This window comes from Mchenga conophoros, linkage group LG12, assembly GCF_057382185.1.
Source record: "Mchenga conophoros isolate Kocher_MC1m ecotype Shallow Benthic linkage group LG12, M_conophoros_male_GT1.1, whole genome shotgun sequence".
Taxonomy (NCBI): Eukaryota; Metazoa; Chordata; class Actinopteri; order Cichliformes; family Cichlidae; genus Mchenga; species Mchenga conophoros.
Genome location: NC_140537.1, coordinates 11,814,123 through 11,840,957, shown reverse-complemented (window position 1 = coordinate 11,840,957; position 26,835 = coordinate 11,814,123). Strand labels below are relative to the sequence as shown.

The 26,835-nt window shown below is 39.3% G+C and overlaps 1 protein-coding gene across 7 annotated transcripts in view; it reads left to right on the top strand.

Moving 5' to 3' along the window:
* Window positions 1-6,829, top strand: part of LOC146562179 (leucine-rich repeat transmembrane neuronal protein 4) — a 62,412-nt gene extending 55,583 nt beyond the window's left edge. For 3 of the 7 annotated variants that reach the window (XR_014894628.1, XR_014894630.1, XM_085293698.1), the window contains one exon: window positions 831-1,167. Coding sequence is in view for 1 of the 7 variants with exons in the window: in XM_085293697.1 (XP_085149823.1) it covers window positions 1,792-2,010 (219 nt within the window). In the remaining 6 variants the exon portion in view is untranslated. Of the gene's footprint in view, window positions 1-830; window positions 1,168-1,791 lie in introns of those variants that run through there. The other 4 variants (XR_014894629.1, XM_085293697.1, XM_085293699.1 and 1 more) reach the window with 4 other exon arrangements.
* Window positions 6,830-26,835: the final 20,006 nt, after the last annotated feature.

The window sequence follows — 26,835 nt, the reverse complement described above, 5'->3', positions numbered from 1 at the left end:
TACAATCACATACAGTGGGGGAAATAATTATTGATTATTATAAATACATACTGAATTATAATAGCATCAAACAGTTGTCACCTTCTTAAGAAACTTCTTGCTGATGGTGTTGTGCAGGTCTATAATCTATAATCCTTGACAGCTCTTTGGTTTTACCCATAATGGTGGAGCTGTTGGTGACGCTGTGTACAGCCATGCTGTATATAAATGATGTAAATATAATGAGTTGAGATCAAGAGTATCTGTAATTTATTGATTGATTGTAATTGAAGTGTCATATGAGCCAATCTGTCAGAGAGTTTTGGTTGGATTGTTGGGAATCAAATACTTATTTCACTCATTGACGCTTCCTGTTAAATCCAGAATTGAATTCAAAATTCTGCTCCTCACATACAAGGTCTTAAATAATCAGGCCCCATCTTATCTTAATGACCTTGTAGTACCATATCACCCTATTAGAGCACTTCGCTCTCGCTCTGCAGGCCTACTTGTTGTTCCTAGAGTATTTAAAAGTAGAATGGGAGGGAGAGCCTTCAGTTTTCAGGCCCCTCTTCTGTGGAACCAGCTTCCAGTTTGGATTTGGGAGACAGACACTATCTCTACTTTTAAGATTAGGCTTAAAACTTTCCTTTTTGCTAAAGCATATAGTTAGGGCTGGACCAGGTGACCCTGAATCCTCCCTTAGTTATGCTGCAATAGACGTAGGCTGCCGGGGATTCACATGATGCATTGAGTTTTTCCTTTCCAGTCACCTTTCTCGCTCACTATGTATTAACAGACCTCTCTGCATTGAATCATATCTGTTATTAACCTCTGTCTCTCTTCCACAGCATGTCTTTTATCCTGTCTTCCTTCTCTCACCCCAACCGGTCGCAGCAGATGGCCGCCCCTCCCTGAGCCTGGTTCTGCCGGAGGTTTCTTCCTGTTAAAAGGGAGTTTTTCCTTCCCACTGTCACCAAAGTGCTTGCTCATAGGGGGTCATATGATTGTTGGGTTTTTCTCTGTATCTATGAAGCGCCTTGAGGAGACTTTTGTTGTGATTTGGCGCTATATAAATAAAATTGAATTGAATTAAAATAAAAGTACCATAAAAATTATTTCTTTTGATCGTTTTTACAATTACAAATTCAGCAGGGGATCAAATAATTATTCCTCCCCACTGTGTGTGTGTGTATATATATATATATATATATATATATATATATATATATATATATATATGTATATATATATATATACATATATATATATATGTATATATATATATATATATATATATACATATATATATATATATATATATATATATATATATATATATATATATATATATATATATATGAATATACATTAGGATATTAATATCAATATTGCACAGGCTGTGATGCAGCTTTATCTCGTTTAATTGACAGAATTCAGACCGCGGTAGCACGTAAAGCGAAGAGGGGTCTTTGAATCAGCAAAGTGCTTGTAATGTAATAAGCACTCTCTTCTAAATGGAGCCTTGACTCCATTTAAAAGAGGGCAGAAAATATGTGTGCACTCTTGCTTAAGGCTTTCATCTTGCATATAAATCACTCCTGAAAGTGGGTGTTTGAGCGCCACAGATTTCAGGTCTTGGGGCGCATGCTGTATTATCGGCCAAGGCTGCATTAATGACAGAGCTGTGCCATGGCACCATGAAGTAAATTAAGCCAATTCCAAATATTCTAAGGATTTTTTTCTAGCTGTTTTAAAAGCCTTACCCTTACGTGTGCTTCTTCTTTCCCTCTACTTTCTGTTTCTGTCTAGGTACCGCGGCAGCTGAGTGCTCTGACATTGTACAGGTGTGAGCAGTCTGTTCTGGATTACTGCCATACCCACCTGTCACTGCACCTCAATGTGGGCATGGAGCCCTCCACTCAGGCGCAGGGAGGTCCAGGGCCAGCATTGTACCAACCCAGCCTAATGGCTGCCCTCCCCTCAAAGCCTGTGCTGCCTTGCCCCCAGACCCACTCCCACCACCACTGAGCTGTGCACACCACGAGGCTCTGTCTCCAAACTACTGTACGTCAGCTGCACATAATCACAGAACTGCTCATACGAAATGAAAGGCTGTGTGGGAGGAAGCTGGGACTGGTAAAGAAGCAAAGGAGACAATTAATTTACTGCAGAGCATCCTGGAACCAGGGTAATGAAAATGAAAATATTTCTCAGTGGAAATAAAGGGGAGCAGCAGTTTTGATTAGTGAGCTTCTGACCTACCTGACCCTCAATGTCCTCAATTAGCAAAGGAGGCTGAACTTCAGCATGACTTTCTGCATTCTGCTTTGCCTCTTGGGGAGTATTAAAGATAATAATTTCATGATTTGTTAATCTTATTAAACATATTTCCTTGACTTCTCATAACGTGGACACCCCTCTGCTGTGCAGGTAAAGTAATCAAAATGCAAAACGTTGTAAACAGAGCAGGGGGAAACAGCATGATAAGCAACTGAGTAGCTGAACAAACGAAAGCTCGACCAAGCTGAAAGGGTTTCTACTGTTTTGTTTTGTTTTTTTCTTTTTTCTGATCATGCTGTCAGCCAGAGGTCTCTCTCAAACTCAAGTCCCTGTAGCTTTTTTCATTTCGAGAAATGAGCCTCTCCAATGAAATTACCCAAGACAAGAGAAACAAGTCCGAAAATAGCGGACAGTAATTGTTTTATAAAATGTACAGCCCACACATCTTGCTGGCAGTCAGTATAGTTTACATGGTGACTTTTGAATTGCTTAATGATTTGTGATGTTGATCACGTTCTTATTCATTTGAGAAATAAACAGAGGAAAAATAAACACCAAGTACAGAGCTTGGTGCACTGGGACGTTCAGATGTTTACTTTTCATCCTTCATTTAAATCACTTATGTGGCTAATGGTTTTTGGTTTTTATAATGTGTTATTCAGCCAATTATCTGATTGTACACTTGCATATCTACACGTGTGCTTTTTACAAAATGCTACAATATAATATATGGCAAATAAACTGTGCTAAATGACCGGAAACAGTGTCATTCATCAAGTTCAGCGGTATCAACCCAAACAACTGTCTACTGTACTTTGCCAGCTGTGTAGGTGGTTTAAACTGCAGAGCACAGTGCACAGCACAGGCAGGACTGTCTGATAATGATGTGTGTTTGGTTTTTGCCTTATTGATCAAGACCCTGATGGTAACTTCTCTTGCTTTTCTTCTTCTGTGACTGTGTGGTATCTGATGTGATACAGTAAGCTCGACTCGCTGAACTCATACACTTCTAGGCTATTTTACTTTCAGGGAAGGAAAACGTGTACAGATCACCCAATTAATATCCTGAATATTGTTCAACGCAGCAGTTCTATGTTCTTAACATAGACACAGTTTACGATGAAATTGGTAAAAGGTTATTGTGATATAAAAGTATACATTTGTTTTTCTGCTGGGAATTGACCGTTAGCTAAACCTGTCCAGTAAACAACAATTGTCAAATAATAGTTTATCTACAATAACTATGTGCAGCAGACCTGCTGAGCTTTGGTTTTCTGCACATTTTGAACTGCTAACCAGCGAAATCAACACTCACCATTTAAGGAGATTATTAAGTATATGATGTGAATGATAGCATGCCCAGCTTACGGCAATAAGCAGTTATGATACAGTTGTAATAGTAACACAGTTTTACCTTTGAGGCCAATGAAAATTAGTTAACTAAACTGTTTGGGGTTTAGCGTCCCACAACTAGGCAAGCTCACTACACAAGTCCCCAGAAGTTGGTCCTGAATACTGATTCAGCATATTGTAGAGTAATATTAGGAGCTCAGTCCTGCTACACGTCTGATTGATTTAATTAAATCTACGTAAATAGCTAGCTATACCAACAGGCAAAAGAAGTAAGACTAAAGAGTTAAATAAACACAGGAGGGGGCGCTTAATATAATATTATAACAGTATATGGACAAAGGTTTTGGGGAGACATGCTTCAATTTATTAATTCGGGTGTTTCCAGAATTTTATACAGGTGTATAAAATCAAGCGCCTAGCTATGCAAATCATAGCTAGGTGCAAATCATTTGTGAAACAATAGATTTTTTTTTTAAATCCTCACTGATCTCAAGCATGGAGCTGTAATTGGATGCTGCCATTGCAAAAAGTCAGTGTCCAAATATTTCTGGCACAACTTCACCTGCTTCCAAGGTGCATTGAGAAGGACAAAGATCTGGTGGCGTGAAGACTCCAGCGACACTTGAAGCACTATGGAACAACTTTATTAGCTGACCAACGCTTTTCGGCTTGTGGCCTTCATCAGGGTCATTACAAAATACTAAACAGTTTGTGTTTAAATAAAGAAAGAAATCCAAGTGAACCAACCACACAGAAACAAGCTGACCAATCAGCATTTAAGAGGGTGGTACTAGCCAAGGCATTCTTATTACCGACACATAACATACTGACGATTTGTCACGTCCCTATGATACGCGGCGGATTGCGGATGAAATCCCATAGAATGAAGCTTCCAGCCGTGTATTCCAGCCCTAAACCTAACCTTAATCCTAACCATAACAATAATTGTGTTAAATGGTAAATATGGTAAATGACCTGTATTTGTATAGCGCTTTTATTAGTCCCGCCTAGAGACCCCAAAGCGCTTTACACATCCACCCATTCACACACACTGGAGACAAGCTGGTGGAGGCAAGCTACAGTAGCCACAGCTTCCCTGGGGCAGACTGACAGAAGCAGTCAGTCTTCTGCCATCGGCCCTTCTGGCTAATGGCGCGATATGTGTCTTGCCCAAGGACACAACGACCGAGACTGTCCGAGCCGGGGCCGAATACAAGGCGAACTCAGAACTCATGAGCCACGATCGCCCCGTGTTAGATAGAGTTTTCCAACGCGATTCATGATGAGAAAGTAAAATAAATGTACATGTGTAGATTGAGTCCAAACGATTCTCATGTTTCCTCCTGTTTCCTAACGCATAACATAGGAATATGTTGGGTGACCAAACGGGTAACATACCGATGATTTGTCACATAGCGTAATATGTTACACTTTGGGAACAAGAACGTGTTGTACTGGCTGACTGGTTGGCTCTGGTTCAACTTTCAAAAAATGATTTAAAAAAAATTATTAACTCCATAATAAAAAATTTGAACTAGTTAACAGCAATTATCATTACAATAAAAGGTTTTTGGTTTCTTGGTTTTTCAGTGGGGATAGGTTAATTGAAAAATTTAAATTGCCCATAGGTGTAAATGCTGGAGTGAATGTGAGTGCGAATGGTTGTCTGTCCTTGTGTGTTAGCCTTGCGACAGACTGGCGACCTGTCCAGGGTGTACCACCGCCTCATGACAGCTGGGATAGGGTCCAGCCCCCCCCCCCCGCGACCCTGGAAAGGATAAGCGGAAGCGAATGGATGGATGGATGGATGTTTTTTTTTAAAGGTCTTTGAAAATCTAATTAAGAACATAAAGCAAAATAGTGTAACTCGCAGAAACTCATTAATAGACCTGCATTCATACCTGTAGGAAATAAACTCTTTAAACAAAATATCCAGAATGCTTCATGGTGAGCTTTATTTTTTATTGGCATTGACGCCATGAAGCCCAGTCAAAGAGGTGATAAAATTAACTTCATCAGGAAAAAGAGAGATCTAGTTAGGACCTTTGAGAATGAACTACTTTTGGATATGTGGGGTGATTTTCAGTCCAGAGTCAGCCAGTACCACCCCCTTAAATGCTGGTTGGTCAGCTTGTTTATGTGTGATTGGTTCACTTGGATTTCTTTATTTATTTAAACACAAACTGTATTTTGTAATGACCCTGAAAAAGGCCACAAGCTGAAACACGTTGGTCAGCTAATAAAGTTGTTCCATAGTGCTTCAAGTTTCACTGGAGCCACCAAAAAGTCACTTGTATGAAATTCTTTCCCTCCTACAGATTTCACAAGTGGTATTATTGCAGAGTTACAAAGTGGGGTTGCCAAGTGCTGAGCTGCATACTGTGTAAAGGTCTCCAACACTATGCTTACTCCAGAGTTACAACCCTCCTCTGACATTAACATCAGCATAAAAGTTGTGTACCAGGAGCTTCGTGATATGGCTGTTCATGTTTATGTGTACAAGGTAGCTCTGTGCATTTGTCCACATAGTGTATATGTATATTTTGGTTTCCTTTATTTGAGTTAAAGAAAAATTCTTAAGTTTAAAGTATGATGTTGACTATGTTTGAACTGCATCTAAATTATCTTTTAAGAAACTCATCAAAATAATATATAGCTATTAAATTTTTACTAAAGTAGTTAGCTAGCAGCAGCTATGAAGATCTGTTTATTTTAGCTGGCCAAGCCATTGCTTGCAGGGGCATCTTGTGTGCATTCATGTGAAATTAAGAACCCAGTGATTGAAAAATAACAGCGATGATTTAACAGTAGATTAGCCCCTAAACTCTAATGCAACAGTAATGGATGGGGATAGGGTTTAGCAAACGGTCAATTGTTGAGAGGCTTTTTGCAATATTGATTTTTAAAAAAAAACTGTTTTTGAACATGTGACATCACAGATTAAATTGTACTGAGAAAATTTATATTTATTATACATTTTGTTTTCGATGTGTTTGAATAGAAATGTCCAGGGATGTACAATATTCTGTCATTATCAATACTGTATCCATCTCCAGTCATGCATTAGCTGTACTCTAAATATTTTAACGCTGATTGTATAAAACAAGTCATCTGGCATCATGAAGAACAAATGAATGACGCATTGATTGTGTACAGCGGCACATGTGTATGTCCGATTTTCAACAGTTCCTCAATAACAGACATTTTGATCATGCTCTGCCTGGTGTTCCTCTGTTTAAAGACAGAAAGAAAGAAAGAAAGAAAGAAAAAAGAAAGAAAGAAAGAAAGAAAGAAAGAAAGAAAGAAAGAAAGAAAGAAAGAAAGAAAGAAAGAAAGAAAGAAAGAAAGAAAGAAAAATAAAGCAGGCAGTGCAGAAGATATATCTGCTTATGACAACAGGCTCTGACACACGACAGATTCATGCTGCTTGAGGATTTATTGCTCTGTAGCCGTGCACACGGAACAGTTTAATGACGCTGATAGACTGCATATACTGCACTCGCTTCAAGTGTTCAGAAAAGCGTTGAGAGAATCAGGACATTGAGGAGCAGTAGATGCAACACAATAGCATCAAACCTAAGCGTTTGCATGGATTTACACTAACAGGCTGATGACTCATCATACTTCAACCACCACTGACAAACACCTCTGGAGCAGCTCTGTCTCTACGACTTTACCCGCAAACTAGGAAGATAATTATCACACACATCACATCTTAAATCAACTGTGTGACTCACAGAAAGGGAAAAGAGCAATACACAATATTTTAAAGTTTGGAGTGTTTAGAACTAGGAGGGTTGATAGATGATTTTTACAGGTCACAAGAAGATTAAGGCATGTGGAAAAAGAACCAAAACAAAAATCTTTTTCTAATATAGAAATGTTGTCATCTGAAACCTTGAAATGATTAAACTTTTAATAAAGTATTGACTGAAATAGGCTGAAAACAGAAACACTCAACTGTTCCCAATTTTGTGCATGCACACCGAAGCCAGAAGGCCACTAGACAAAATCATTCTTTTTTAAAAGGACAATGCCGATGCTTTCACTGTACAGGAACAACAACCACGCGCTCCTTGCAGATGCTGACTGGCTTAATTTCTCGGAAATGAAAAGTGCCAAGGCGATCATAACATTTTTGTTTTTGTTACTTACTTTTATCGGATTGGACAACACGTGCGTCCTTCTGACAATCTGTTGGCACTTTCTTGAAAAGCAGGCACAAGCTATCTTCTCACCCCTTCTGAGCTGTCAGAGTGAGGTAGACAATGCAACACTTTATAGTATATGGGCTTAAAATCCCTTCATCCCTCATCCCATTCCATTGATTTCATCCAGCGATCATATTTCCGGGGGATCAGGATGGCGTCGAGGGAGATTTCCACATTTACAATTCTCATAAAAGCACACTAAAGTAAAGGGTAGAGAGAGTGTAAAAAGTTACGATAGCTTCTTCATTCAATCTATTTTTTATACTGGTTTTTAAAATCGCCCCAAATAGCTCTGTCGACTTGTTTACTCAGATGTTCTGAAATCAAATAAAATTGGGCCAGATGTTTTTGCTTTTGGCATATTCTAACCTAAATTCTTCTCGTGGATTCCAAGTGGTTGCTGCAACACAACAGATTAGAGAAAAATTTACCTTTTCAAACTGTAACAGATGCACAGATCATCTCAAAGTTGCACAGTCAAAAGGTATACATGCTTTTGTTTGTGGCTGTTCTCCAGGTGTATTTCTCCTCCAAAAGGGCTTCGTCTCACCCACCAGTTTAGGATATGTTTGAAGTGTTGAAGGATTTGGGGTCAAACTGAAGTTTCTGTCTGTCTTCAGCCGCTTGCACGTTGCCCCGTCATTTAAGAATTGTGTTGCAACTGCTGGCGGGCAATGCAGCTGTGAAAGCTCTTGATTTCCCCGGGGAGTTACATTGCTGCTACGCTCACAGTTTGAGGTTACCTTTACCATTTCAGAAGCTCAATATGACACTGGTATTTTTTTTTAACAAAATGCCAAATCACAAGGCAATTGACTACGTTCCTGATGCATTTTATGGTCAAAAGGCATAGCCACTAATGCTTCCAAGAACTAGCAGTATTGTTTGTCACATTGTTTGTTTAAGTTGCCTAAATACTAATTAAAAATCTTTGAGTTGGACATAATTATGCCTTGTAAAGGTAGCTGCCTTTTACCTTAGCTACTCCTGAACTCATTTTATCCACTGCACAAATATAAGGTGTTAAACTAGTACAGCATATTTGTTTTAGTTTAAGTCTTGCTAAATCATGACTCTGGATTCAAATTGGATGCAAAGTTTTTATTAGCTTTTAGCATCTGGACAGTTCAATTGGACACCTGCGACCTAAGTATTTGTTTGTTGTTCTCAGTGAATGCACCAGTGTTAAACGGGAGTTGAAAACAGCAACAGCTGAGCCTCAGCTAAAGAGCTTGGAGGTATCAGGTTATGCGTATAAACAACAAGAGCCAGAAGATGGGATAAATAGCTTATCAGTGAGAACACTGCAGATGTCATTTTAAATATGAATTGTCTTTGAATGAATAGGGAAAAACAGACAAAATAGAATTTAGTGATAGGCTGGTGGCCTGAGTGTGGAGGATCAATGCAAGTCAGCAGAGGAAAACCACAATATAATGCAGCTAAAGCTGCCCATAATGCAAAATGTAAAAGTGAGAGAAAGATGAAGACAGAGGCAGCTTGTGGGAATATGAAAGTGATGTATGTATGTATCAAAATAGTAATACTCCTGATCCAGCCCTTCTGTTAGCTAAATGTAATGTACAAATACTATTATTATGTATAAATAGGAAAACTATACCAAAATTAGATGTGCAAATTAACATATTTTAATTTATATGCACATAACATATGATATTTTCTTGGTGAGTGGCCATGGTACAAACCACACTTAACAGAACTTCTAATAAACCTACACTGTATGGACAAAGGTATTGGGCTACCTACACAATGTAGGTACCTGTACATGCATCTAAACCCATGCCATGAAGCTCACAGTGTACAATGTTAATGTCAGAGGAGGTTTCAAACAGTAGAGCGTTGGAGATATAACAGGGCTTGATACTTCAGTGGCTGATTTGCTGGGTTCCTAAATGCTTCCACTTTGCACAGTCCAATTACTTGTTGCAATGGCAGCATCCTATGAAAGCAGCACAGTCAAATTCAGTGAACTCTTTAGAATGAGTTATTTTTCCAAAAATGTTTGTAAAGACAGACCGTGGGGATACATACTTGATTTTATACATCTGTAGAATGGTCCAGAAAATTCCTGAATTTAAAGATTAAGAGATGTGACCCAATACTTTTGTCCATCTAGTATGCTTGTAATGTGCACAACTATTGGCTATGATAATAAAACAGATATTGTGTGAGCAGCAGTAATTTTTCAGTGTCTTTCAACCCTCTGCTACTTTTGATGAAACTACAACTCCTTCCTCCTGTTCTCCCCAGCCTAAATCCTCCACCCACTCAAATCTTTTCTGCATTGTCCCTTACCCACTCTGGCCTTGTTATGCAGAGAGAAGAGACCAAATCCTAATAAAAAATGCATTTTCATCACTCGAAATAATGCTACGCAATTCACATGAGGATGTCGGCATTATTGGTCGAGGCTTTAATATCTAAATCCAATATGCAACATAGGCTTTTCCTTGATTCAACAGATTTCCTGCACAGAACAGGGCTTCAGCCGAAGCCCAAGTGGGAAAAAGACACACTGATGCACTAAAGACGGGGTTAATGCAGGAGGACGCCTGAGTGGAAGCGCATTTGGTGACACTGGTGATTGAAATGCACGACGTCCTTAAAAAATGTCAGTAAACAATGAAATTAAATTTAAAAATCTCAAGCTGTAGCCACAGCTGTTCTAGTCACTGAAAGCCAGGATAATACATAGTCAATTGCTCCTATTTAAATAGTTTCAGACTAGTTTCAGGTCTCCCTCAATGCCACATTCAGCAGTGAAAATACGAATCAATTATGGTAAATAGACCCATAGTTAAGCTGGTATTGTGCTGTGTGCTTTGTATTAAAGGCTGACTGCCACTCACTTTACCAGACACATGCTCTCCTTAGGATTATACTGGCAGTATGTGAATGTGAGAAATCTCCATCAAGTTCATAAATGTGTGTAATCTAGTTTCACATTTAGCTGTAGTTCAGATGAAAGACAATTAGGCCAGCTTTTTCTCTACATTCTGCATACTAGTGAAATCTACACTCGCTCAAAATTACCGGTTCAATGCAGGCAAGTGACTACTGGGACAAAGTTATACTCTTATTCCTAAACTTGCACTTACCCTTTTTGCTGATCGGGGCTTTTAAAGAATTGGCAGCATGCTACAAGCCTGTCTCATTTTGCTAGAGAAGTACTGAATAATGTGGGAACACAGCCTGCCTTAGCAGGTTAATGTCATTGCATGCTGCTGCCTTTTACCTACTGGAAGGACTGATGAAGTGGCTTGTAGAAGTACTTGAAAATCCAACTTGACCGCACAAATCAAACATAAACCAAGTTAGTTTTGCTTGTAATCTTAACCTTAAACTACTTCTGTGAGGCAGCTTCTTTGTTCTCAATCTACATTTTTGTAAATGGCTACAATATCTTTAAGTGTGGCAGATTGTGTCACCAGAAAATAAAATGATTCTGTCAACGTATAATATTCCTGTTAGTGAAATGGTGGTTTGTGACCAGAGTATGGACTGCTCAATCTGCCACAACCAGGCAGTGGCCAGGCTTACTGTCTCCTTCACTCTCTCATTCACCAACTCCCATTCACTCCTTGTCGGTGGCGCGTCTCAGCTCCCAGTCCAACTGCCGTGTCACGCAGTCAGGCACAGAGAGACCAGCAGGCTACCAAACTAATCTTTGCAGGGAGCAGAGTGAACCTGACTGAACAGTTCGTGTAAGGGAACAAAACGTTCATGAAGGAAGACGTCAGTTTAGTGGAAGGAATTCCCAAGAGTACTGGATGGAAGCTGGAGGCATTCGTTTAGCTACAGTAAATGGAAAGAAACCATTATGAAGCATTTTGTATTAATTATTTAGAGCTTTAATGGTGCATCTTTGTGACCATATTGTGTCTTAGTATGTTGCATTTCTGATTAGTCTCCCTTGCATAATAATTACACTGGTCACCATGCTCTGCTTGGTGCACAGATTGGTATTTGTACAGAGGAAAAAGGTTGCTAGGCAATCCACTGAGATCTAAGAAAAGGTCTGTATGAGATGTGGCGAAGACAGAGAGCTGGCAGTTGCTGGGTAAATTGCAAGTAGACAATCAAAGTCATATCACACTGAGCTCAGGAGCAGAATGAGAGGAGCAAGCCGCTGAATGAAGCTGTTTACCTCCTGTCCTCGCGCACAGCAGCAACTGGTTGACATAATCAGGTAACCTGAGCAATTAAGTACACTCCATAAGAATATCAGTGACCGTCTTCTTTATTTAGGAAAAAAAATAGAGTTTTTACCGCTTTCAGGATATGGTCTGATTACTTCCATGACGGACATAGTTAGAAAGGGCTTAGGATGTGGCTTTGAGCAAACAGCTTTGATTTTTGAGTGAGACAAGAGAAGGAAGTGGCATAATTGGGTTCACACTCTGTGGAGACTGGCTGACTCCCAGACCCCCCACCCCACCCCATCTCCTGAGCATCTGAAAAACACCCAGAATAAATAATGGCCTGTTGATGAAACAGTGCAAAAGTCTTACACCTGACCAAGTTCGCCCCACTGACATGGCACAAAAAGGGCCAGATTGAATTCAGCCTGTCTTTCAACTTAATACACAGGTGTAGCTGGGTGCCCTGTGGGGGACGGTGGGATTTATGGCTGGGAAGACTGTAGCTGTCATGTCCCTGCAGCAGCAGCACCACCACCACCACTGCTCAGCATCTCTGCCAAGGCGCAGTTTACTCTGCCAGCACTAGCCTTGCATCCCAATGAGCTGCATGCAGGAAATGGCTAATGTTACAGCCTCTCATCATGTATCCTGGGATATGAGCTCAATTAACTCAACATAAGCACTGTCAATGGGGATCAAAACAGATACAGGCCTCGTATTCCATAATTACAGTTTATGTAACAAACTGGGAGCCAAAAAAAAGAAAGAAAGCGGCACAGGACCTGTGTGATTGATAGCTTTGATGTACAATTTCTTTGTTTCACACCTCTCCTTTTTGCCTGTAATCCATCTTTAAGTGACTATACATAGGGGCCGGGGCATTCAGGGTGATCTCGAGGAGCCGGGAATAAAACCAGAGGAAGCTCCATCAATTTTAGCTTGCTACACTGATTTACATCTCACTGGCAGAAGGCAATTCATGACTTGTGGAAAATCCGGTGTTTTCCTCCCATTTTTCCACATGACTGGGAATCTATCATGGCAGATCTAATCAGGAACTTCAAGAACAGTTATGGAAGGTTCTCTTCTGATCACGTTCAATCGAAAATTTGTGCATTTAATCACAATTAGGGAGGGAAGAAGAAGAAGAAGTAAAAGGGAATATCTGTTGCTGTAAAAGCTGTATTGACAATTTTAGGTCATATGAGATTTGGCACTGGAAGGCCTTTGTAACCAGGCAGGATTTCACTCATGACTTATCTCTTCCACCTGACAGGAGGGAAATCCATCAGAAAGTGTCTGCGATCAGCATTGTTTTAAGCTGTTCTGTATTTAAGCTTTTGTCCCTTTGAAACCAGAACCATGTCTTTGTGTATTCAACAAGCTAACAACACATTTTCCAACTATTATGTTGAAGAGAGCTGCACAATTAATCTAAAACCGCCTGGATATATAAAAAAGAACTGCCAACGAGCCAGCGCGGCTGTAGATTATTCTTTTAATTGCTGTTAAGTCCGGCCGTTCCAGCTATTGGTTTGTCTTCAGCGCCGTCCCGAGAACACGAATGTTGCATCGCTGAGTAGAAATTAGCTCCCCTTAAAGAGAGACTGTTTAAACGTTGTTTTCTCATCCGTCTTTAGATGCCGGAGCATGTTGTTTGCTTGTAAAGCCCAGGGGCATTGTGTGTACTGCAATGAACTGATTTATTAAATTGTTTGCCTCGGAGCAGCCACAAATATCCCCCATATTACAGGGGAGCTGGAGACTGTTGACTGGTGCATCGGTGCCACAAAATGATAAATTGCATCAAGAGCAGCCAAGAAAGATCCCTCACACATACACACTAGCTGCCCCACCCCTCTCCACGACACAGGAGCCCAGACACTTTTGATTCTGCATGACCGTACATAGAGGGCTTAAAGAGTTTCTTGTCAGTTGAAAGAGATAAAAAAAAAATGATAAAGGGACAGGAAGTGTCATAAGAATGGTTCTTTTTAACCGTTATTCCTGTCACATGTGCCTACTGTAGACTATATAGGAGATTCTTTGTCTCTCTCTCTCTCTCTCTCTCCCTGTCAGACACTCACACACACAAACAGAAGATGTAAATTATCTGACAAATGTCTGGGAAAATTTCACATTTTCACAAAGACAGCCTATTAAATCTTACATGTCGTCTGTTTTCTGTAAGTAATCGTTTCATATAACACAGGTTCTCCTGATGCTACCAGAAGAAAGCTGCAGCTGTCCTGGGGTGTCTGCTACTGAGCAGTTGTTTTTATTTATTTTTATTTTTTTGCAGTATAGTGGGCCATATTGTCCTGCCGGCGGAGGCAACTGCCTTGGGAGAGTATTGTTGCCACAGGGGAGGGACATGAGGGGGCGTCAGTGTGCATCAATCTTTAGGCAGGTGGTACATGTCATAATGAGATGATCATTATTATTGATATTGTCTAATTCTTTTTAGGTGTTGCAATCAGTGTATGTGTAAGTAAAGTGTAAGGTTCTTTTTTTCTATTTCACTACAACACAGAGGGAAATGTTGCATTTGTGCACTCCACTATTCACTTGCACTATTATAGCACCAGTATGCACTGGTAGAGAAAAACTACATAATACATATTGTAGTATATCCACCACACATGCAGATTATTGTACAATTAGTACATTTTACTAACAATACACACTTTTACTTGGGAACAATTTTTTTAAAGCAGGACATGAAATAGTGTTTGTATTTCTGTAACAGCTGTTAAATTACAGAGGATGTCAATGCATCAGCTAACACTTTTAATTTGACTTTTTAATTGCAAGATATTGATTTAGTTAACAAAAGCAAATTTAATGATCTATTTTTTAATAAAGCGACTGTATCATTTAATTGAAAAAAAAGTGCTTTATAACAACGTGGTGAGAAGAATTATGGTGGAGCCATATGTTGGTCTTCTCTAGTGAGAAGGAGGGAGAGAACATGTTCGTTTTACTTGACAGGTTTCTGTGCTGCTGTGTGTAAAATGCAGAAAATATGGATGCTGTCAGTGTGTCCTAGTTCTATAGTGCATGGTTTTTGTGTACAGTGTACACAGCACAGCTACCACACCGCGGCTAGTCGACTGTTTATGTAGCTGGCTTACAAAAAATATCAACGTGCTCATTTCACATGAACAGAAAATAGTGCATTGCATGCATTGATTGATGTCAAACTGGAACTTTAGAAAGACAGCATAAATTTATAGGATTTTTATTCACTGTGCTTTCTAATTATTTCCTTAACAAAAGTGGGTGAAGTAACTTCGAGTCTGGCATTTTGGCCGTCGCCATGGTGTTTACTTGGTGCCAGAAGGGATCATCTAGGAGGAGGGGGTGGATTGCAAAGTTATCGGCTAACTTGGTGAGCAAGATGTATTCATAGATGACACATACCTGCTAATTAGTGTCTCTTCTTCTTGTTTCAACTGCCCCCTTTAGGGGTCGCCACAGTGGATCATCTGCCACTATCTAACTAATCTCCAGCTTTCTCTGTCAAACCAACTACTCCTACTCTCCCTCACTACATTCAATCAGTCTTCTCTGTAGTCTTCCATCTTCAGCATCCTTTGCCCAATACATGCACTATCCCTCCACTATCTTTACTATGTAAAGAATCCCTTTCACTCTTGCTGCTGCCCTACACTAGTCTCCACCTTACTTGCACTCTCTTTTTCACCTCTCTTGTGCACTGTCTGTTGATTTGGATGGTTGACCCCAGGTATTTAAACTCATCCACTTTCATAACCCTTACTACTTGCAGCATCACAGTTATGCCTGCCCCCTTCTCATTCACACACTTGTATTCTGTCTGGCTTCTACTGACCTCATTCCTCTTCTCTCCTGAGCAAACCTCCACCTCTCCAGGCTCACTCCACCTGCTCCCTACTCTCACTACAGAACCTGCTAATTAGTGTCTACATATAAGAACTATTTTATAGAATTTCACTAAAATAAAAAAAAGTATAGACTTCTTGGACAGCCTGGATGGATACAATTACCACATAGCAAGTAATCTTGTGTGTCTGAGTTCCAAGTTAGTGACTCAAATTAGCTGAGGTGACAGGTAACAGACAGCTGGCAGCTACAGCCACCTTCATCAGCACCGGCTTGACACTCAAAGTGGCCACACCCTTAATAAGTCATAACTTTAAGCTGTGATGCAGTTCAAACGGATCAGGTCTCCCTGATATAAGGCAGTAAACATGTTTATATCTGCTCTAAAGTTGGGCATTTGAACACTGGACTTTATAGTGAATAACTACAAATAAGATTTCTTGTTTCCAGCGACTTTGTGAAGCTCCTTTATTGCTTCCATTTATTTCAATTTTGGGACAATGTCCCAAATTCTGGCACTTTTTACTTATTTACAGATTAGGGCAACATTTTTAGCCCCGTGTGAAATGATTTGTTAACAGAGCAAGGGACATAGCATTCAACATAGCATTTCCAAATATACTAGTTTGGATATATTATTTCTATTCATACAATAACAGAATTATAATAATTATTTTTATTATTATTATTTTTTACCAGGATCAGTATTATCAGCCCCCTAAAAACAGACTTTTTATTGAGACATAGCACAAACCAGTGCTGTGCAAGGATGCGCTTTAACTTTATAATGCTCAAAGCTTGTATAATCAAGTTAAACTGAGGGTTACCGTCCAATTTACACACCATATAAACGCTTCAACAAAGGTTTGAACTGTCACTTGAGAAAGCATCATGCCCAAAACAAAAGAAATCAGTTTAGACTGATTGAATTGTTTAGACTGAAGAAGAATTGTTGATGCTCACAAAGCAAGAAATGGACTGTGATAACAAACAAAGTAACAAAGTAACATTTCCAAGTGTCATGCTGGGAGGGAGAAGTATCATCAAGAAAGAGAGCCACACAGAACAGAACAAGTGTGGCAGAGGTAGGAAGCATTTCAAGCATTTCTGTGAAGAAAATTAGTTAGAGATGTGTCTAAAGACCCAGAGCAACTTGCCAAGACTCTGGTGATTCACTTAGCAAAGCTGGGAATTGTAGTCTCAAAGAAGACGATCACTAGAATTCTGCACAGGAATGGACTGCAAGGGTGCAGACCAAGAAAAACACCACTTCTGCAGAAGAGACGCCTGCAAGTCAGACTGAAGTATGCTAAGGACAAGCTGGCCACACAGGTGCTGCTTGTGTTTGGAGAAAGACTGGGAGAGGCGTACAACCCAAAGAACACAGTCCCCACTGTGAAACATGGTGGTGGGAGTATTACGCAGAGATGTGATGATGCTTCAGTGTATCGGAAACTGGGAATCTTGTCAAGGAGGAAGGAACCATGAAGAAAAAAAGATATGTGAAGACCGAAAGAAAAACCAGCCAGCAGCAACACTGAGTCTGGTTCATCGTGTTGTCATTACATTATAACATTGCTGACTGGCCTCCACAAAGCTTCCATTGAAGACTTTCATTGAAAATATGTGGGGTGAACTGAAGAACTAGATCCATGCCCAAAGACCTTCAGAGAGTGTCCAGCAAAAAGAAAACACAACATTAAGGGTGCTAATAATTTGCTGTGTTAACATTTTTTATACAAAAATTTATTTTTCTGTGTAAGTAAAATAATGTAAGCATCCAAAACAAAGCTAGGATTTTTTGGGAAAGCTGTGTTAACAATTCCTTGCTCTTTTTAGCAGCACTTGATTTTTTTTCATTTTTTTATGAGGTGGGCTAATAATTCTGTTTGTTTTCTACGCTGGACAGTTTATAAATTTAAAGTTGCGACTTCTCAATTATTCAAAACCTGTTTAGACTCAGCACATGGTTCTGATTTGGTTTTGAAAACAGCTTGTTCCTGGGTTTTGGGTTAGACTTGCGATCAATTAAAAATAACACAGAATTAAATCAAAATTATGTGTGCATGTATATGTATTGTCAGCATGAGCCTTTTGTAGTGCCTGAAGAAGAGATCTGTGGATGTGCGAACTGCACTGCACGAATCAGCATCAAAGATGTCAGAAAATCTCAAGGATTACCAATGTGTGTCCATAACAAACCCAGTAACTGTGAAATACTATGTTTGCTCAGGTGGCTGTTAAACCAATGTGTTCCTCTCACAAGCATACACTTAAAAAAACGTATACTGGGTAACACTACATATTTTCTTATTTGAAATATGAAATGAACTCTTTTTAAACAATGGAAACCTGCATTCTTTGCTATCAGAGGAAGAAAATCAAGGCTGTCAGTCCTTCTCAAGTCCTGTTACATTGTATCATCTATTAAAATGTTCCTACACACCACAGAACCTCTCACACCTGTCAGCTCCAGAGATCACCCACACATTCTCTGCGCTTGTCAGTCTACCCTGAGTAACAGCTCATCAGCTACCAGGATACACGGACAACTACTACTCCTCAAACACGCACAGATTCACTGCCTCCGCCTCCACCGCCAACCAGACCTATGCACATCCATCATAATTATGCACAGCAGGAATTCAAATAGCTTGCCTTACTTCAGAGCAGAGGAACACTGGACCAATTTCCCTCTACTTTATGCGGCACAAACAAGACATGGAAATCTATTTTGGTTATGTTTGTTTATTGGAAATGCTTTAGTTAATTTGAAAAATATGAAAGAAAATGTATTTGTGCTTCCCGTGGTTCCTTTATCCATTTTCTCAAGCATCGAATGTAAAAATAAAATGAAATTTGAATTACTTGGAGCCTATATTCAGATACCATGCAAACCCATCTCCACTATGTTTCTGTCATAACCTGTGTGCAATAAGTCACCTTTTCTGTGACATTTTTCACTCATCTAAAGAACGGCTTCAAGCTGTGCCTCCCTGCCAGCATCATATCCACTTTCTCAATTGCATCCGAGACTCAGTTGACCTATGGGCAATATACATTAATCTCCAACTGGTGCCACGCAGGCTTGTGTGGCCTCTCCCTGGGTGTACGTTATAGGGGTTGGAAGTAAGGAAAGCAGAATAAAGAGAAAGACGGATGCAGAGTAAAGGAAGAATCAGCATTGCTGTGCAGAAAATAGGCCACACTCTCTGCTCCGGTCTGTGTTTGCTGAACAGTTTCATTTCTTTTAGAATCCATTTACTTAATTACAGCCCATTTGGACTGAAAATGAACAAATGATTTGATTTACAGACTTCATAGGCCACCCTCTTCAGCTGGTTAAAGGGCCCTATGTTTTCCCAGTCGGGCTGAGTGTGTTTATGTTTCATGTGTTTTGCACATGGCCTTGAATATACAGCTCTGTTTTACTGCAGGGGATAACAGGATCAGCCTAGTGTAGACTAAACGTAGCTCTGTAAAATTAAATCCGTTTGGACTGTGCAGTTTATGCGTTTGGCTACTGTGACTACAGTTCTGCGTTCAAGCCTTAGGGTGACAAATTTGGCCACAGTGCATCACAGAAAACAGCCAGTAATGAAAAAACAGATTATTGCGTTTTTCTTCAAGATGGGATTATTCTCAATCTAAATTACTGCTGATCCACGTTGATGACGTGATGCACGAGATGCAAATTTCAGTAAATGAGAATGCTTTAGATAAGGTCATGCACTTCTATGCCACAACAGACATAAATAAAATAAAGGAAAATGCACACTTGATGTAACCTTAGGGACAAGGAGGGAACAGAGAAGGAAGGAAAGTGGGGAATCGTAAACGTGAATCACAAATCATAAAGTTTTAACTCCTTGAAAGTGGAAGGTTGGATGAAACTCGGGGGAGATTAAGTGAGATTAAAAATGCTTAATACCTGGCAGCTCATCATCGGGCAGCTTTCCATGAAGCTGTGACACGAAAGGTGACATTGACACAAAGAGCAGAGCTGTGGATGACACTCATGGAGTGTCATGGAGGAGCAGGGCTTTTTTTTTTCTTTTAAGTCGCTGCAAAAGTGGCTATTAAAGAGCAAATATGTTGATTATTCAACTGCTTTCCTTCAAAAATACACTTCTAAGTCTTAGCTGATGTATTTGGTTCGAGCTAGTGTTTTTACACAATTGTGGAGTGTTCTCACTTAAAACTTAGTTGTTTTATGAATGCTTGGTGAAACCTGTAATACCAGCTATACTTCAAATGTGTCACTGATCTCAGTGGGTTGCACAGTACCTTCACACAGTGTAAATGCAGCCTCTATATCTTACGGTTTCATTGAATTGGCCGCAGCAAGCCCATGTTCAATTTCCTCTCGCAGTAATGTTCCCTTGAATTAAATGGGTTGGTGAAATTGCGAATATAGGAAACCATTTTGGAGAGATAAAATTATTTTGGTACAGTGAGAGCAAAGTGAGTATCCTCTTCTAAGTGATTTCAGGGGTACAAAAATCAATAGCTCTCTAGTTGCATTTCTGCCAAGTTGATGGAGGTGGTTGAGTGCAGGTGCAAAGATAGATCAAGTTGGAAATCAATCAAATCCGAAACATTCCATTTGAAAGATGAGAAATGTAGGGCACTGAAGTGAGCAAGAGTCAATTTTTGAAACTCTAAAGGTTGAGTCGTGTTGGAAAAGCGTGTGCCACCTTGTCTAGCAGGGTAGGGAGGTTACATTTTAAGTCACAGGTTAAGTTCCATATCATTTGTTGTATCCAGGAGAATTCTTCAACAAAATTAAATATTTGTTTGTGTGTTAATGTGATACTGAGGCATTTTTAGGACTATGATGGGTTTTGGAGATGTGTTTAAGTGTAAATCAACCAGTTGCTAAACTGCCACACATAGAAATGTAATTTTTTTTTTCTCCCAGAAGTCGCAAAACAGATTGCTTTTTCTCCTCTTCTTTTTTTCTGTTTGTTTTGATGTATTTCATCCCAGAATATTGCCTTACACTGTGCTGATTTCCTTTATCACTAGACGTGACCTTTCAGTGGGTTGAGAAAAACACCAGCACTTACCTGTGAAATGTCACAGTACTATCCTGGATGTCTTTGTAATTGTATTTTGGGGAGGAAAACAAACAAAAAAAAGTAGAAGTATGGTAAGCTCAGAAGTGAAGTAACTTGCAGGGTAGCAGTAAGTTTTGTTATGCGTGTTCACACGTACCACACTGTTCAAAAGACTTGAGCAACCCCTAATTTCTTTGTTTTGTTTTTTTGCTTCAACGAGCCAGACTTTTCAGTATTTTTTTCTAAATGGTCTTTAAAAAATAATTCTGGAAATCGGCTGCTTTTTCCGAGGAATGTTTTTTCTTTGTTAAGCCACTTAAAATTGAATCTTACTTCAAGCATAAAAAAGGCACAGTACCTGACTCAAAGCATGAACCGATATTGTGCCTACACATAACAGACAACTTAGCAACAAACCAATTTTAAACTGTATCTTTAGGTACGTTGATTCTAGCAGCTGGTCATCAAAAACATGGATAGAAAAATAGTCTGACAGGTGGAGAAGTGGATGACAAAAGAAGAAGTGACAGGCCTAAAAATTATGTACAGCAGGTGAACACTATCTGAAAATCATGTTCTTAAGAAATAGGAGGGAAGAAACCCAGCAAAGACCTGACACAGGACCTGGGAGACTCTGAACCCTAAGTTAGCCCATTTACTGTTTGCCAAAGCCTCATCAGAAATGGTCTCAGTGTAAGTGTGGCTGAGGGGAAATAGGGAGAAAATGCCGAGATATGCTAAATTACACATAATTACACAATTGCACTGAATCAGTGGAAACAGGAGTTATGGGGGGATTAATCCAATTTAGAAATTTCTGGCTTAAATAATTGTAAATATATTTAAGGAGTAGGTCTCGTGCAGTTTGGGGGAAACAATGATAAGTAATATAATAAGTCGCTTTTTGAGCTCCAGTAGATTTTTCTTTGTGTACAGGCTGTGATCAGCTGACCTGTGATGCTACTTCAATATACACTGCTATTTCTGGATTTAGCAAGCTGAATTCAACAAGAGCTAAGCAGGTGTCTAAAAGTCTAAAAGGTAAGTGAATCTAATCAGCATCACTACCTTAAATATAAACTATTGTGTGGAAAAAAAAAACCTCTCCCTCTTCTGTAGTGCTAGCTAGATGCTTAAGTACTATGACTGCAGCTTTATTTAGATCTGCACTATGAACACATCACAAAGAGAAGGGAGAAAAGGATGTGCTGAAGGTGTAAGTGGGCTGTGAGATGTCAGTGACGGCATGAAAGCTGCAACACACAAAAATCGTACTCATTTGACAAGAGACTATCAGATTTAATTGCTCAATAACTGAAAGTGCTGGATCATGCCAACTTTAACACCTGTTTGTAGCCATTTCTGTCCATGTGGGATACACAAAATATGAAAATTGTGTCCATTTACATAAATCAATAGAAAAAATGGGCTTTGAAAAAAAATCAGAAGAACAAAATATAAATTCCCTTTGATATGTTGCGCTTCTTGCCAAATCTACATGTTAAACATTTCCTAACATTTAAAAACCATCAAAAATGCACTTTCAGTTCTGGTACTGCAGGCCTGTACGTGTCTGTTTACGTCCCTCTGTGAAAGTACACCAGCAGTTTCTAAAATACTCAGACTAGCCCATCTGGCACCATTAACCATGCCACATTCAGAGTCACTTAAATCACCTTCCTTCCCCATTCTGATGCTCAGTTTGAACCTCAGCAGGTTGTCTTCAATGCCTAAATGGGCAGAGTTGCTTCCATGTGATTGGCTGATTAGATATTAGGACTAATGAGCAGCTGAACAGGTGTACCTAATAAGGTGGCCAATGGGATATAAATGAGACTCTTGTTGTCATGATGAGATACTTTGACACTGAACAGAGGGGAATTTACACTAATGAATAAAAACATAATTACATTTATGGATTTTGTAACATCACAAACCGACCTATTATAATGTTCAGAAATCAGAAATACAGAAGTTGTAACATTTAAAAAGATCAGTAAGCCCAGTTATGAGAAACAATAAACAGAGCAGGACACAATGTGTCTATAAGTGCTGTTTAAATACATGTTTGAATCAATCAGTTTAAATGACATGATTCAATGTTATGTGGCCAGTTTGTTTTTAGTCCTAACAAAGGTCTGTGCCTGATGTCGGGCATCACCACTTACTTCCTGAGGTCAGAGATACTGAACCGTTATGTACATGACAGCAACGAATAGCTGTTTGTGGGGGTAGCTATAATTGCACCGATAGGAATCATTACCTGTCCTTCCCAGGTGAGATTATCAAGTCAATGGTCTTGAACTAATGACCAGAACATTGAGCACAGACTTCTGCGAGCTGCTCCTTGCCTGTGCGGCACAGAGAATATCAGTCTCGGAGCACCAATGAGCCTTTTCTGCAGCTTACGGCTGCAAAGGTATGATGACATTAACAGCATCTCTAACAACAGAAAGTGGAAAATAATGACTCAGTTAAATTTTTAATCATCAAGACGCATTCTTTTTTATCATTTGTTTTATAAAAGGTTAGGCATGTATATGGATTAGAAATTTTTAGAGAAAGAAATAAAGTGAAATGTTTCCTTTAATCATAGGAGAATAAAGACTCTGCAGTCCCACTAAGCTCTGCAAAACACTTTAACATGTGACCTAATGGGCAAAGTTAGGAAACAGGTGGTGAAACATATTGAGAATTTTCTACCTAAGAGCCGCACACTGACTTAAGGACTAAAGTGACAAAGTGAATATTGGACCTATATTTGCCGTATGTGGAAGCCTGTAGGCGCCATTTAAAAAAAATGAAGTATATGTCATAATAACTGGATTCTTATAATTCTGACCTGGCGTCTCATCAGTGTTACTATTGCATAGTTAACAACATAAATAACATTAAGCATACACTAAATTTCAAAATTATAGTTTTCTGTCTTCCAACAATTATGTGTGCATCTTATAATAATGACTTACTGCCTCATAATTACAAATTAGACTCTATTTTGAGATACTATATCATATTAATGAGAAGCTTTTTAATAAGTCTGGCACAATATCTCATAATTAAGATTTAATTACAATTTACAATTTTTAAATGCAGATTTCAACTAGATGACAAGTGGACAAACAATTAAAAGCACATTAGCTAATCTATAATAATCTAATCTATAATCTATCAATATATCTATCAGGTGCATGGATGGATGGATGGATGGATGGATAAATCAGAATCAGAATCAGAATCAGAATACTTTATTCATCCCGAGGGAAATAAAACAGTTCAATTCAATTCAGTTTTATTTAAACAGCCCCAAATCCCAACAATAGGCACCTCATGGCATTTTATATTCTAAGGTTGACCCTACAATAATACATACAGAGAAAAACCCCAAATCATATGACCCCCCTATGAGCAAGCACTTGGGCAACAGTGGGAAGGAAAAACTCCTTAACAGGAAGAAACCCTCTGGCAGAACCAGGCTCAGGGAGGGGCAGCCATCTGCTGCGACCAGTTGGTGTGAGAGAAGGAAGACAGAATAAAAGATTAAAAACAATATGATTCAGTACGGAGAGGTCTATTAACACATAGTGAGTGAGAAAGGTGACTGAAGAAGAGATACTTAATGTATCATGGGGGGGCACTCCCCAGCAGCCTACACCTACACCCATAACTAAGGGAGGATTCAGGGTCACCTGATTCAGCCCTAACTATATGCTTTAGCAGAAAAGAAAGTTTTAAGCCTAATCTTAAAAGCAGAGATAGTGTCTGTCTCCCGAATCCAAACTGGAAGCTGGTTCCATAGAAGAGGGGCCTGAAAACTGAAGCACTCTCCCTCCCATTCTACTTTTAAATACTCTAGGAACAACAAGTAAGTACCAGAGCGAAGTGCTCTAATGGGGTGATATAAGGTCATTAAGATAAGATGGGGCCTGATTATTCAAGATCTTCTGGGTGAAAAGCAGGATTTTGAATTCAATTCTGGATTTAACAGGAAGCCAATGAAGGGAAGCCAATATAGGAAAAATCTGCTCTCTCTTTCTAGTCCCTGTCAGCACTCTTGCTGCAGCATTTTGAATTAACTGAAGGTTGTTCAGGGAGTTTTTTGGACATCCTGATATTAATGAATTACAGCCTAGAAGTAATAAATGCATGAACTAGTTTTTCAGCGTCACTCTGAGACAGGATATTTCTAATTTTAGAGATACTGCACAAAGAAAGCAGAGAGGTTTTTTTGCCTGCTAAAAGTTGTTAACAGATTTGTAAAAGTTTTTCTTTCCCACTGTGGCTTACTCATAATGAGGCGACTGATTGTAGGGGTCTTGTTTGTAATTTAGCATGGTCCTTACCTAACAATATAAAGCATCTTGAGGAAAATCTGATTTGGCGCCATCTAATTTGAATTGAAATAAATATGTAAAACAGGCTCTGGTAGGTAGAGGCTCTGTCATGGTTTGGGAGTGCATTTCAGTGAATGGTGTTGGGGATCTTGTCAACATTGGTGGAATTATGAACTAGATTTTCATCATGACAGTGATCCCCAAAACACCGTCATTGCTGTAAAAGCATACCTATACAGAAAAACACACAGTGAAACACTATCAATCAAGAATCGGCAGTGTGGGATCATCTTGACAGAGAACAGAACAAAAGGCAGCCAACATCCAAAGAAGAGCTTTGAAATGTCCTCGAAAAAACCTGGAGAACTACTCCTCAAGACTACTCAAAGAAATGACAAGAACTCCTGCCCAAGAGAGTTCAGGCTGTCCTGAAGAATGAAGGTGGTCATACCAAATATTGACCTGCAAGCTCTGTAAAACTGTATACACTCTGTTTTCACCTCCAATACTGTAATTACATGTATATTTGCACATGTTTCAATAAATCTCTGCAATTAATTCCTAGCAGGGTGCAACTGGAGATCTTTGCAGAGTGCTTTATATATCACTTCACATTTTAAACCTTGAGTTTTATTGTGATGCTATATAAAAGCTTGTTGTACAGGGGGAAAAAACCCAAAGTAAGTAAATTCATAATACAAAATTCCCAGTGGATAGTTCTCTCCCTTTTAGACATCAGAAAATCTAATAAAAACTGTCAGTGTTAGTACTGCACCTAAACAACTTTTGTACTTACTTTGAAGGCACTGAAAGCACTGCATTAGCTTTAAAAAGAAAAAATGGAGGATTCAAGTTTATTCAGTCTTGCACATCTATGTGCTGTCTACCAGTGACTTAATGCTTTTAAGCACATTTGCTAATGGACTGTTGTTTAAATTAGACATTGCTCTTTCCTTTAGATATGCTTTAAGATGCTTTATAAAAAAAATTCCTTAAATATCATCTTACATGTTAGACTATCCAAAGCCCTCACCCATGGTGCCTGGTTTCATGAAGGAGTCCGATGTATGATGGATGATATGAAAGATACAAAAGAGCAGCTTTTGTATCTGGTAAGGCTTTAATAGCGCCACATCTGCTCACCTCAAAATAAGAGCAAACCATAATCTCACACCTGCTGTTTGCCTTTGCTCAACTGCACTGGCAGATAAGTCTCATGGACTGGCACACAAAATCCACACATCTAGGCATTCACGCATACACACAAACTGTCAGTGTGAATCCAGACAAACATCTGGAACTAACGCTGAAGGAGAGTTTCTCTGATTTGATTGAATTATTTCTGCTTCCGAGAAGAACTCGGTAGACATGTTAGAGAGGGGTGGAGAGAAGGGAGTCAACTCGGCATCTGCAATACATCACCCTGAAGCAGGAGTACATGAAGTGTAGCTGTCCTGCTTTTGAGGGCTAAAATAAATATCGTGTTTCCAAAGCAATCCTGTTAGCACTGCCGAACTCCACTCAAGATTGGCAGACGTGCAGACTGGTCTCAAAAGCAGTTTGAGGATTACCCAGCTCGAGCCTTATA